The following is a 14,513-nucleotide window of genomic DNA, read 5'->3' as shown; positions in this document are numbered from 1 at the left end:
TATCTGAGGTTATTGATATTTCTCCCAGCAATCTTGATTCCAGCTTGTGTTTCTTCCAGCCCAGTGTTTCTCATGATGTATTCTGCATATAAGTTAAATAAGCATGGTGACAATATACAGCCTTGACGTACTCCTCTTCCTATTTGGAACCAGTCTGTTGTTCCATGTCCAGTTCGAACTGTTGCTTCCTGACCTGTATACAGGTTTCTCAAGAGGCAGGTCAGGTGGTCTGGTATTCCCATCTCTTGCAGAATTTTCCGCAGTTTATTGTGATCCACACAGTCAAAGGCTTTGGCGTAGTCAGTAAAGCAGAAATAGATGTTTTTCTGGAACTCTCTTGCTTTTTCGATAATCCAGCAGATGTTGGCAATTTGATGTCTGGTTCCTCTGCCTTTTCTGAAACCAGTTTGAACATCCGGAAGTTCACAGTTCACGTATTGCTGAAGCCTGGCTTGGAGAATTTTGAGCATTACTTTACTAGTGTGTGAGATGAGTGCAATTGTGTGGTAGTTTGAGCATTCTTTGACATTGCCTTTGTTTGGGATTGGAATGAAAACTGACCTTTTCCAGTCCTGTGGCCACTGCTGAGTTTTCCAAATTTGCTGGCATATTGAGTGCAGCACTTTCACAGCATCATCTTTTAGGATTTGAAATAGCTCAACTGGAATTCCATCACCTCCACTAGCTTTGTTCGTAGTGATGCTTCCTAAGGCCCACTTGACTTCACATTCCAGGATGTCTGGCTCTAGGTCAGTGATCACACCATCATGATTATCTGGGTCATGAAGATCTTTTTTGTACAGTTCTTCTGTGTATTCTTGCCACCTCTTCTTAATATCTTCTGCTTCTGTTAGATCCATACCATTTCTGTCCTTTATTGAGCCCATCTTTGCATGAAATGTTCCCTTGGTACCTCTAATTTTCTTGAAGAGACCTCTAGTCTTTCCCATTCTATTGTTTTCCTGTATTTCTTTGCATTGATCTCTGAGGAAGGCTTTCTTATCTCTTCTTGCTCTTCTTTGGAACTCTGCATTCAGCTGTTTATATCTTTCCTTTTCTCCCTTGCTTTTCACTTCTCTTCTTTTCACAGCTATTTGTAAAGCCTCCTCAGACAGCCATTTTGCTTTTTTGCATTTCTTTTCCATGGAGATGATCTTGATCCCTGTCTCCTGTACAGTGTCATAGTTCATCAGGCACTCTATCTATCAGATCTAGTCCCTTAAATCTATTTCTCACTTCCACTGTATAATCATAAGGGATTTGATTTAGGTCATACCTGAATGGTGTGAACCAGAGGTGGGGTCTAATCCTAAGCAGACTCCCATTTAAGTAAGTGGAGATGGGAACCAGCAGATAAGAGGAACACACAGAGGGCAGGAACTGTTGACTTTGCTCATTAGAAGAGTCCCTTACACATAGGTACATGTTCATGTTGAAAAGAAACAAACCAGGATTGTATTCTACCGCTGAGACTGAGGCAGGACAACGCCAAGGTTTCTGGCAACCATGGCACAGCCTACACAGAAGACAAGGAAAAGCTTGATGATTTTGGTTTTAGGTTCCTCTTGACCATCAAGAATGTTCACTTGTTAGAGGGAACTGAGTTAAGTAGCTGTAAAGCGTTAAGAGGCAGAGGTGAGGAAATAGAAACAGCATTTTCAAACTCTAAGAAACCTTTTGCTTATCTTTCGTGAATGTCTCGTAAAAGCCTCCCCCACCAGATCCATCCACCTCTCGGAACCTTGCCTGGCTGTGCTCCTCAGTTTGCTTTCTCTAGCCTCTTCTCTGTTACCAACTTTTCACTTTGGACTCCTTCACTGCTTTTTGTTTGCTTCTGGAAGCCTGTCTACTTTGCACTCCTGTTCTTTCTTATCTCTATTTCTGCCTCTCTTCACTCATGGCACCAGTTTCTGAGACTCCCGCCAGACCCAGAAGTCTGGTCTGGAGCGGGCAGTGGATGAAGAGGCTGCTTTAGGTATATCTGAGACATCTGACAGTGAATGGAAGTTGAGAAGAGGGATGGTATTGCAATGGGCCGCCAATGTTTTCTTTAAGATCTCGGAGACCTGTGAATATTTGAAACCAAAAAGAAGGACATCAGAGAGGGAGACTGTGAGGGTGAAGGGGGCAGATGGGAGATAATTGAGGGGGCAGTTAGAGAGGAGGCGGAAATGCTTCTTCCTCTGAATTAAGAGGAAAAGAATAAATGAGGCTGAACACCAAGATTCTTGAGTGGGAAGAGAGACAAGTGGGAGCAGCTTATAGTAAGTGGTCTGGATCTTTTCAGTAATAATAAAAGGCAGGTGGTCTGCTTAAAGCCATACTCAAAATTTGGTGGAAGAACTTTGGAATCACCGCCCCAGAGCTTTTGCTGGGTTATAATCAAACGATGAAGGAAGAACTGCCAAGTACCAGCAAGGATCCAGTTGAAGCTGGCATATATTTTTAGCAGACAGAGTCTGCCTTTCTCTACTGTTGCTCTGCCAATCCCCGAGCAGCTGGGGCTAATGTTGACTGCTGTTATTACAGAGTTTGGATTTTAGCCACTAATTATATTTCAAGAAGATATAATCCTCATGGCTGTACTTAATAGTAAATCAAGACCTGATTGATTTGTTTTCCTCTCATCTTACTTGTACCTGTCAGAAGCTTGTAATTAGTGAGAGCTGCCTGTGGAATTCAGTATGAGGAATTTTCATCAACAACCCTCGTAGAACCTATTAAACTTGGCTCATTACTTTTAAGAATCTGGACTATTAAAAGTGAAAGCTCTCAAACATCTCATAGCTTCCCTTTTGTTCTCAGCTTCTGTAGAGCAATTAGGTTTTGTGGTGTACACCTACTCAGGTACAATTTTGGGAAATGCTTTTGAGTAACCAGGTGACAATAATACACTTCCGAAGGAGAAGTTTGCTCACTGAATGGAAACAGGTTCCATTTAAGACCTTCTTTTTCTTTAAATATCAGGTGGAAAATGGTGTATTCGTAGCCAACCCGCTTCAGGAACGCACAATTCTAATGAGAAAAGAGGGCGAGTCTGCAAAAAGCATTAATGAGATGCTCCTGAGCAGACTGTCCCGTTACCGAGCCTCGCCGTCCGCAACACTGGCTGCCCTCACCGGCTCCACCATCTCCAACACCCTGAAAGAGGACCAAGCAGGTCGGCTGCCCTTCGCTTATCTCATGTTTACCTTGTACAGCTTCATTCAGCTCTATGCATGTTTTGAGAGTATTATCTTAGAGCAGTTTTAGGTTTGCAGCAAAATTGAAGGTACAGATTTTTTGTATACCTCCCACCCCTACATGTGCACAGCCCCCCTTATTATCAGCATCCCCCACCAGCGTGGTGCACTTGTCACAATCAATGAACCCACCAAGACACATAATAATCACCCAGAGTCCACAGTTCACCTTAGGGTTCACTCTTGGTGGTGGTGTACATTCCATGGGTTTGGAAAAATGCATAATGACCTGTGTGCATCATTATTGTATCACATAGAGTAGTTGTATAGCCTTAAAAGTCCTTTGCACTCTACCTATTCATCCTTCCCCACCCCAAAAACCCTGGCCACCACTGATCTTTTATTGTCTTCATAGTTTTGCCTTTTACAGAATATCATATAATCAGATTTATACAGAATATAGCCTTTTCATATAGGCTTCTTTCACTTAATAATATATGCCTTTACAGTTCCTCCATGCCTTTTCATGGCTTGATGGATTCAGCTTGTGGTTAGTGCATGCTGCCTGTGGAATTCAGGCAGTACTTGTTATTGAGCTCTTACAGACTTACAAAGCAGTTTGCTTTACATAGTTCACCTTTTTGTGTCCTTCCAGTCATTGTTCTTTTTTTTTTTATTCCAAGCTAACACATACTGTTGGCTGTGAACATGAATTAGCAAGAATCTGTAAGAATTCAACACAGCTCTCTCCTTAATTGTAAATACTTTGTCATTACTGTTAGTATAAATTATTTTCATGTTTAGTATATGCTTCATGAATGTAAAAAATTCACATTTAACATCATCTTCACTAAATATGGGCTTCCATGATGGCTGGGATGGGTAAAGAATCTGCTTGCAGTGCAGGAGACCTGGGTTCATTCCCAGGTCAAGAAGATACCCTGGAGAAGAGAATGGCTGCCCACTCCAGTTTTCTTGCCTGGAGAGTTCCATGGACAGAGGAGCCTGTCAGGCTATAATCCATGGGGTTGCAAAGAGTCAGGCAGGACTGAGCAACTAACACTTCCACTTTCACTAAACATATTCTCGACCAAGCAAATAAAAGGCAAACCCTCTACAACAGAGACTGATTTTTCTGGACTTTGGCACTTAGTGTTTGCACTGTAATATTTTGAAATAGATAATGTGTTTACAGAGTTTGAAAGTGAAAACAATATAAATGGTACATGCAGAAAAATCTTACTCCAGTATCCTGGTGTATTCTGTTATTTGCCCCACCCTGCCCCCTATAGGTAGCTCTATTTATTAGTTTCTATTTATCCTGGCAGAGTTGTTTGTTTTTTTTTTTTATGCAAAGAGAAATTAATGTAAAGATAAATTTATGTATTTTTATTGTTCTTCTTTTCTCAGTAAAAGGTAGCCTTCTAAACACACTGTTCTGTACTTTTAAAGCAGGAATCCTTAACTAGGGTAAAAATTCAGTGTTTCATAAGCATCCTTTCCCAAAGTTTTAAATAACATAGTATGTGTATCATCATAATTTTCATCAGAGTTTCACGGTCTCTTATGACCACCCCCAAAAGTCAAGAACCATTATTCTTGGAGAGTTTTCATATTACATATCAACTACATGAATTTATGACAAATCATGACCTGTAGTAAAAGATAAGGCTAGAAAAAGATGCCATGTAGAGAAAAATGATCTGAATAAATATATGTTTAATGAATTTAATGCAATTTTATGTTTTCATCCTTTTATAAATTGAAATGTTCAGAAAAAATATTTGTGATTAATTCTTTGTGAGACTATAAAATTTTAAATATTTATTAGTCCATATTAGAATTTAAGGATAATATTTTACTTCTATAGATCTCTATTATATCAAATACAAGTTAGAAATTTACTAATAGTTATTATAACTTGGGTCTGTGGATAATTTGAGTTATAGGCAATACTTTGTAGAGAGCAGTCCTTATTACCTAAATAAATGTTTTCTTGATAAGCTGAAGGCTTGATCTGGGTTTGTCCCTTGGAAGAAAATTGAATCCTACCTGCACAATAGAAATGCTAAAGGAATGTTTGTTACCTAAGAAAATATGAGTGATATCAAAAAGAGGACTCAGTAGGCGAGGTATATTTAGTTCCTCTGAAACTATTACTTGTATTCTAAATATGTGATCTCAATCATTGTACTTTTATGCACATTCTTGATGTATTTATTTAAACATGATGTTACATAAAAATTCATCAGTAATAGGCTAAGTGAATTTTTGACAATTATTCAACATTCAGAAGGTCTAGGATTTTTTATTCTGTGGTAAACTAATACCTCTTACTATGTTAATAAGATATGTCTATTAAAAAAAATCTCAGTGAAAATGTTATGCTCACAAAGTTGCTAGCTTTTTAGGGTTTCATACTTATGGAAATTTATGCTACTGGATTTATGTCCTAAATGAAGAATATATTTATTGGAGGCTTGAAGTTTTAAAAAATGGAATTTAGAACCACAAGCATTCAAAGCAATGACAGATTAGATTTCGCTTGTCTCACTTTTCTAATCTAAACCATCTAAAGATAATTTTATGTCTATGTAGGCAGTTATATTTTATACCCTGACAGCTTCCTAGGTAAAACACTCTGATTGACTTTCTGCTGCCGTCATCAATCCTCACTAGACTAATACTTCAGTTCACCCTACGTTTTCATATCTGCCAGTGAGTAAGGGAAATTAAAGTACATTTTATACCTTTTAATTATAAACAATAATTATTTTCTTAATGATAGTTTATGTCACTGATCCTAAAAAAAAAAAGAAATAAAATGCATCATCGGTTATAAATCCTGCAGGCATAAAATTATTTTGTGATAGATACTGTGAAAGCTTTTATTAACTGGTTATGGGTTGAAATTTCTGGCTGATTCCATGTTTAAAGCTGTTTATAATGAATGAAATATCACAAGCCTATTAAGAATTTGTTCTATATAAAATGAAAAGATCTCTACTGGAGGACAGTTTCCTAGGGGGAAATATAAACAGTAGGATTCTTCTTTTATTTTGAGATTTAGTCCATGTGAGGATTCATTCCTTTGAAAGATTTTTTAGAGCCATAAGGGCATATTGAGTACTGGGAACACCTTTGAGAAATGTTCAGATCATAGAACCAGGGGGCTTGGGGCCAGGCTGTGGAGCTAGAAGATCATTATTTTTGCCTTAGCTTATTATTTTTTGCTCTATTTTCTGAATCTTAGTATATCCTTGCTAGAATTTGGGGCCCCCTTGTCATACTCTGGTTTGGTAATCAGGTTAATCTGTGTGTCAACTGTTGTTACTCACCATTTTCATTCCTTTTACCAGCAAATACTAGCTGTGGACTTCCTCTAAAAATGCTTCGGAAGACACCCATTTACACCTGTGGTACATACTTGGTGATGCTGGTCCCACCTCCAGGGGGATCAGGCAGCTCTGCCACCCGCTCTCTTTTTGGTGGAACAAGTGGTTTGTCGTCTTTAAAAAGTAAGTGAACTTTATTTATGGCTCTTTTCCCAATTTGTCTCCGACTCTGAAATATAAGGTTTTTCCTAATAGTGATTTTGCACTTACTCTCTTAAATGTTTGCAAAAGCTCTTTGATAGCAACAAAAAACCCTATCAGTATCATCATAGGCTAGGAGGAATGAAAAATAGAATTTTTGTAGATGATGTAATAGTATACTTCTGAAAACTATTGTCCTGTAGAATTACTCAGAATAATAATGAGGTCAGAAAGATCTTAGGAAATAAAATAATCTGTCATCACTTTATTTATTGATGACACAGCAAGAACACTACCCACCATAGAGCTATTAAAATAAGTCTGTGAGAGAACGAACTTATGGTTCTTGGGGGGAAGGATGGGGGCAAGGGATAGTTAGGGAGTTTGGGATAGACATGTACACACTGCTATGTTTAACATGGATAACCAGCAAGGTCCTACTGTATAGCACAGGGAAGTTGGCTCAGTGTTATGTAACAACCTAGACAGGAAGGGCGGAGAAGGCAATGGCACCCCACTCCAGTACCCTTGCCTGGAAAATCCCATGGAGGAGCCTGGAAGGCTGAAGTCCATGGGGTCGCTGAGGGTCGGACACGACTGAGTGACTTCACTTTCACTTTTCACTTTCACGCATTGGAGAAGGAAATGGCAACCCACTCCAGTGTTCTTGCCTGGAGAATCCCAGGGACGGGGGAGCCTGGTGGGCTGCCGTCTATGGGGTCGCACAGAGTTGGATACGACTGAAGTGACTTAGCAGCAGCAGACAGGAAGGGAGTTTGGGGGGAAAATGGATACGTGTATACGTATGGCTCAGTCCCTTTGCTGTTCAGTTGAAACTATCACAACATTGTTAATTGGCTATACCCCAAATACAAAATAAAAAATGTAGAAAGCAAAGGTCTGTGAAATGCCTCCATTTTAGGACACATATGTGTCTCTGAAATGTTAAGCAAATAATGTATATGATACAAAATAATGTGCAAAAATTCATTAGTGTTAAGTGTACATATATTTTTATAAAAGAGGGAGGTGTACTATCATGATTAAAGTATAACTTACATACCATAAAATTTACCCATTTAAAATATACAATTCAGTGGTTTTATATATTTAGAATTGTCCAACCATCACCACTATCTAATTATAAAACATTTCTATCACTCCAAAAAGAAATCCCATACCCATTAGCAGCCACTCCTTTCCCCACCCCCTCACCCAGCCTGTGGCCTCCACCAGTGTGCTTTCTGACTATGGACTTATCTATTCTAGACTTTCCATATATGTGGAATTACGAAGTATATGTGCTTTTCATTTCAGTTCAGTTCAGTCGCTCAGTCGTGTCTGACTCTTTGCGACCCTATGGACTGCAGCACGCCAGGCCCCCCTGTCCATAACCAAATCCTGGAGCCTACCCAAACTCATGAACATTGAGTCAGTGATGCCATCCAACCATCTCATCCTCTGTCGTCCCCTTCTCCTCTTGCCCTCAACCTTTCCCAGCATCAGGGTCTTTTCAAATGAGTCAGCTCTTTGCCTGAGGTGGCCAAAGTATTGGAGTTTCAGCTTCAACATCAGTCCTTCCAATGAACACCCAGGACTGATCTCCTTTAGGATGGACTGGTTGGATCTCCTTGCAGTCCAAGGGACTCTGAAGAGTCTTCTCCAACACCACAGGTCAAAAGCATCAATTCTTCATTGCTCAGCTTTCTTTATAGTCCAACTCTCACATCCATACATGACTACTGGAAAAACCATAGCCTTGACTAGTCGGACCTTTATTGGCAAAGTAATGTCTCTGCTTTTTAATATGCTATCTAGGTGGGTCATAACTTTATTTCCAAGGAGTAAGCATCTTTTAATTTCATGGTTGCAATCACCATCCGCAGTGATTTGGGAGCCCCCAAAAAATAAAGTCAGCCACTGTTTCCGCATCTATTTGCCATGAAGTGATGGGACCGGATGCCATGATCTTAGTTTTCTGAATGTTGAATTTTAAGCCAACTTTTTTACTCTCCTCTTTGACTTTCATCAAGAGGCTCTTTAGTTCAATTCTTCATTTTCTGCCATAAGGGTGGTGTCATCTGCATATCTGAGGTTATTGATATTTCTCCGGGCAATCTTGATTCCAGCTTGTGCTTCATCCAGCCCAGTTTCTCATGATGTACTCTGCATATAAGTTAAATAAGCAGGGTGACAATATACAGCCTTGACGTACTCCTTTTCCTATTTGGAAACAGTCTGTTGTCCCATATCCAGTTCTAACTGTTGCTTCCTGACCTATATACAGGTTTCTCAAGAGGCAGGTCAGGTGGTCTGGTATTCCCATCTCTTGCAGAATTTTCCACAGTTTATTGTGATCCACACAGTCAAAGACTTTGGCATAGTCAATAAAGCAGACATAGATGTTTTTCTGGACTCTTGCTTTTTTGATGATCCAGCAGATATTGGGAATTTGATCTCTGGTTCCTCTGTCTTTTCTGAAACAAAGCTTGAACATCTGGAAGCTCACAGTTCATGTATTGCTGAAGCCTGGCTTGGAGAATTTTGAGCATTACTTTACTAGCGTGTGAGATGAGTGCAATTGTGCGGTAGTTTGAGCATTCTTTGGCATTGCCTTTGTTTGGGATTGGAATGAAAACTGACCTTTTCCAGTCCTGTGGCCACTGCTGAGTTTTCCAAATTTGCTGGCATATTGAGTGCAGCACTTTCACAGCATCATCTTTTAGGATTTGAAATAGCTCAACTGGAATTCCATCACCTCCACTAGCTTTGTATGTAGTGATGCTTCCTAAGGCCCACTTGACTTCACATTCCAGGATGTCTGGCTCTAGGTGATTGATCACACCATTGTGATTATCTGGGTCATGAAGATCTTTTTTGTTCAGGTCTTCTGTGTATTCTTGCCACCTCTTCTTAATATCTTCTGCTTCTGTCAGGTCCATACCATTTCTGTCCTTTATTGAGCCCATCTTTGCATGAAATGTTGCCTTGGTATCTCTGATTTTCTTGAAGAGATCTCTGGTCTTTCGCATTCTGTTGTTTTCCTCTATTTCTTTGCACTGATTGCTGAGGGAGGCTTTCTTCTCTCTCCTTGCTATTCTTTGGAACTCTGCATTCCGATGTTTATATCTTTCCTTTTCTCCTTTGCTTTTTGCTTCTCTTCTTTTCACAGCTATTAGTAAGGCCTCCTCAGACTTAGTGACTGGCTTTTTCTTAACTGAAACATAATGTTCCCAAGTTTCATCCATGTTGTAGCACAAATCATTGCTTCATTTCTTTCTATGGCCAAATCATATTTGATTGTATGGATATACTGCATTGACATTTGAATTCTTTCTGCTTTTTGGCTGTTTTGAGTAATGCTACTATGAGCATTCATGTACAAGTTTTCGTGTGGACATGTTGTCATTTCTCTTGGGTGTATGTGTGAGAGGAAAATTCTAGGTCCTGTGGTACTTCTGTTAACCTTTTGGAGGGACTGCTGAACTGTTTTCCCGTGGCTGTACCATTTTAGAGGCTCATTAGCAATGGTTCCAATTTTTCCACATTCTCTCTAACATTTGTTATTTTCCCTTTTTGTTGTTCTTGTTGCTTTACTAGCCATCCTAGTGGATATGAAGTAGTATATCATTGTGGTTTTGATTTGCATTTCCCTAGCAGTTAATGATGGAGAAGGCAATGGCACCCCACTCCAGTACTCTTGCCTGGAAAATCCCATGGATGGAGGAGCCTGGTGGGCTGCAGTCCATGGGGTTGCAAAGAGTCAGACATGACTGAGCGACTTCACTTTCACTTTTCACTTTCATGCATTGGAGAAGGAAATGGCAACCCACTCCAGTGTTCTTGCCTGGAGAATCCCAGGGACTGGGGAGCCTGGTGTGCTGCCGTCTCTGGGGTCGCACAGAGTCAGACACGACTGAAGCGACTTAGCAGCAGCAGCAGCAGCAATTAATGATGTTGAACATCTTTTCTTGTGCTCATTGACTTTTTGTATATTCTTTGGAGAAATATCTATTCAAATTCTTTGTCCATTTTAAAATTGGGTTATTTGTCTTTTTATTGACCATTAATCATCTTAAACCTTTTTATTTAGTTTCCTTGGCATGGTTTTTTCCCCCACTCAATTGAAATTAGCCCCACTTGATTAAAACAGGTTTTCATGGTGCCATTTTTTTGTGAGGATATAGCTTACTCAGTGATTCTATTTTAGACCAACGAATGAATAAATGCTGAAATTCCTTCTGTGCTCTCTTCCACAGTGGTCACTGTGGAGGCTACTCAGTAAGTGGAGTAAGAGCTCATAGTCTGGTTAGGAGAAATGATGTCGGTGTGTGAAACAGCTAGAAAACGAAGCATGATGCTGTTTTCTCTGCCTGAACCGTGGGGAGCAGATGTAAATGCTGCAGAATCAGAGACAGAAAGGGTCATTGTCAAGTGGGGTAGAAGGGAGACACTTCATGAAGTTTTGAGTTTGTCCTGAAAAATGGCTGTTATTCATGTAAGTGGCCACATGGGGAAAGGCATATGCATGGGAAACACAATGAAAAAGAGATTTGGAGAAGACCATTTGTTGGTGTGCAGGACAGAACAATAGAAAATAGAAAAGAAACAAAGAGTGCCATTTAGATCACAGCTCAAGTCAGTCGTGATGAGAATCTGGATTACTAGGGTGATGCGACTAAAAGCGAGAAATTTGAGAGACACTGCTCAGATTTTCTGTTGAAAAGTGGGGAAGAAAATAACATCAGTAATAGAGCTAGCCCATCTGCCACAGCAGCCATTGAAGAGCAGTGACTATGGCTCTGTGCTACCCCCTAGCCAGGGGCCTCAGCAAGGGCCACCAGATGACCAAGAACAAGAACAGCCCCACCAGACATGATGCAGAAGGTGTGCACCTTTGCCCCTGAGGAGCAGCATGCCATGGTCTCCCAAGAACAAGCAGGCCCTCAAGTTCATCAAGAAAAAAGGTGGGGACATATATCCGTGCCGAGAGGGAGAGAGAGAAGCTGAGTAATGTCCCGGCCACCATGAGGAAAGCAGCATCCAAGAAGGACTGAGCCCCCTCCTCTCTGTCCCAATAAAACCTTTTCAGGAGAAAAATTAGCAGCTAGCATATATGTGCTGGTGTAGATCCTTGACGTATTTTTTAACTCACTTAATCTTCACAATAACTGTATAAAGTAGATACTTTTATTATCTCCACTTTACACGTGGGGCAACTGAGAGGTTCAGTAAATTTGCCAGGGTCACACAGAAGTGGTAGAGCTATAATTCAAATTCAGAATCCTAAAGTGCATGCTTGTCATCACTGCACTCGCCTTTGTTAAGGGAAAAGGCCAAAATCTCTCCAAATTTTAGAGCCAGTGCTTGGAAGGATAGCAACTGACTTGTGTTTGAACACCCTCTGACCTTTATTGAGCACCAAATGTATGTAAAGTATTTCTTGTAAATATTGCTACTTTTTGATGTTAATGATCATAACCCCTCTTGCAATTACCCTTTTGACAATCTATATTGAAAAAACCCGTATGTAAAAGTTGCTGTTTTAAAAACACTTTCAAAAATATACTTCACTTTGATGGCTGTTCCTCTTACCGTTTGGAGCTCCGAGTAGTGGGATTTTAGTCCATCGTGCATCTAAGCTGACTTCTCTTCACTCTGGGCACCATGGGGATGAGTTGGCTGTCCGTTAGTGCCTTCTGAATTTTGCGGAGTCAAACAATTGGGAAAAAAAAAGAAAAAAATATGATTCACTACACTGGAAGAGACTTTATGACAGGGTTTTTTTTGTGTGTGTGATCTTAACATGTGTCTTTTGTCTCCTCACTGTTATACCAATAGACAACCAAAACAAGATGTGATTTTGATGAAAGTCTTTATATTAAGAGGCTAAAATTTAACTCACCATCATTCATCTCAAGGCTTACTAAACTGTTTGTTTCCGAAGTCCTGGCCTCTAGCTTGGTGTATAATATTTCGGATGGTCAATTCACAAGTCGTGCCGACCTCATAGATGCTGCTGGAAGCTCCTTGGGGCGTGGTGCTCTTGTACCAGGATTGGGTAAGAATTAAAAGCCCACATTTATTGTCCTTGGAAAAATTCAAAATTTTAGCAATTTCTCTCAAAAAGTCTTGCCAGTTCTCTATGGTATTCTAGTTTCCTTGAAAGAATTTTTTTATGCTACTCTTTAGTTGTGAGGATTAATATAAGAAATTGTCATATGTGAAATTCCTCTGCATAAATTATGGTTGAAGATACTGTCCGTTATAGGTTATATGATGATCCTATAACAAATTTTTCTCAAGTTCATGCTGTAAAGAAACTTCTTTCCCCTAAGGGTTTGGTATACTTCTTATTGTTAGAAGATGAGCATTATGTAGTATATTGGATATTCTGTTTGCCTTGGCACCTAGGAAACTTGATTCTGAGTTTAGGGTTCAGTTACTAAGGCTTTTACTGCGTGTTAATGTTAACTAGTCCTATTGTACCTGAGTTTTAATGTAAGCTACTTGAATCCTTTTTGGAGTTGAAAAGGTTACAATGTAAGTCACTGACTAAAAACTTTCTATTCCTTGAAACTATTCCATTCTCACATATGAGTTAAGCCAAGTAGACTGAATCCTTTGAGCCCCAGTCTACTGCTTTGCCATCTCTGGGGAGCATCCTTGCCCTTCTACTCTTTAGCAGTGCTTATGAGAAGTATATATCCAGCAGTGATAGTTGTATAAAGGTATATATATATATATATATATATAAGTATATATCCAGACATGATAGTTGTATAAAGATTGCTCTTTTTGCAGGTGCCTGTTATGATACAGTGAACAACATGCTGTGGACATGCTCAAATGACTATATCGATCAGTGGTGTAATCCTGGGAATCAGGCCTTCCATTACGTCTGCCAGAGACTTGGAGTCAGCCATATCATCACTGAGCCCAAAGGTGGGTGCACTCATTGTCCTATGGGAAGAGATGCTCCCCCGGGAAATAAGAGACAGCACAGCAGCAGTGTAAGTGGGAATGTACCCCAAGCAGCAAAGTGTGTCAACAGCCTTCCCTCTTCAAATTTAGAGTTTAAAATTCTTGTTATCTGATTGGTTTATGATTAAGTAAATAAATAGAGCTTTTGAGGTGGTCCACAGACTTTTTTTAAAAGGAAATTGTTACGACCCTTCTGAATTGTCAAAACTTTAGTACAGAAATTCATTCTTTGTTTGTATTTGGCATGGGATTATATAATGTTATGTTTTGTTTTGTTTTGCTTTAAAAATAACTTACTTATACACAGACTTACAATTTGATAGAATATCCAGCAAATGACCTTTAGATTTCTTAATATTAAAGTTGTTAATATTAAGAATTATTAACTTAATATTAATTTAAAATCTCATGACTTCAAAGTCAACTACAGTGGTATGTATGGAGTAGTGAGTAGCTCAGCAAATCCTCTCTTGATAAAGCAGTGATAAAATGAACTGAATTATCACAAACAACTCTTTCTACAAAATTAAAATACCAACTAAAAAAGTATTTCTAGACTCTGGAAATTGACCAAAGGGATATAACAAATTCAGAAGCAGTATTCATTAAAACAAAAAACCCACTGAACTTAGGCTAGAACAGTAGAAGTCAGTGGTGTTCTTAGCTGGAGATACCCCTGTCTCCCACCGTAAGCTTGATCAGTGCCGTAATTCTGGCAGGGTGGGGCAGATCATGGAAGCCAGCAGCTTTGCTGCCAGAAGGGGCTGACTGATTTGGAGTGGAGCATGGGAAAAACTCATGCTCAGCAGCA

The 14,513-nt window shown here is 39.6% G+C and overlaps 1 protein-coding gene, 1 non-coding gene and 1 pseudogene across 7 annotated transcripts in view; all 3 read left to right on the top strand.

Moving 5' to 3' along the window:
* HECTD4 (HECT domain E3 ubiquitin protein ligase 4) overlaps nt 1-14,513 on the top strand; it is a 170,675-nt gene that overhangs the window by 74,274 nt on the left and 81,888 nt on the right. For all 6 annotated transcript variants that reach the window (XM_027566620.1, XM_027566619.1, XM_027566623.1 and 3 more), the window contains exons 8-11: nt 2,968-3,160; nt 6,542-6,700; nt 12,666-12,779; nt 13,523-13,663. In XM_027566620.1, the coding sequence (XP_027422421.1) occupies nt 2,968-3,160; nt 6,542-6,700; nt 12,666-12,779; nt 13,523-13,663 (607 nt within the window). The remainder of the gene's footprint in view (nt 1-2,967; nt 3,161-6,541; nt 6,701-12,665; nt 12,780-13,522; nt 13,664-14,513) is intronic.
* Nucleotides 10,729-12,659, top strand: LOC113907452 (annotated as a pseudogene).
* LOC113875168 lies at nt 12,295-12,442 on the top strand. Its single transcript, XR_003506179.1, has one exon. It is a non-coding gene; the product is annotated as a small nucleolar RNA SNORA79 (small nucleolar RNA).

This window comes from Bos indicus x Bos taurus, chromosome 17 (assembly GCF_003369695.1).
Source record: "Bos indicus x Bos taurus breed Angus x Brahman F1 hybrid chromosome 17, Bos_hybrid_MaternalHap_v2.0, whole genome shotgun sequence".
In the NCBI taxonomy this organism is placed as follows: Eukaryota; Metazoa; Chordata; class Mammalia; order Artiodactyla; family Bovidae; genus Bos; species Bos indicus x Bos taurus.
The sequence above is the reverse complement of the archived record's forward strand: the minus strand, read 5'-3'. Positions and strand labels throughout refer to the sequence as shown.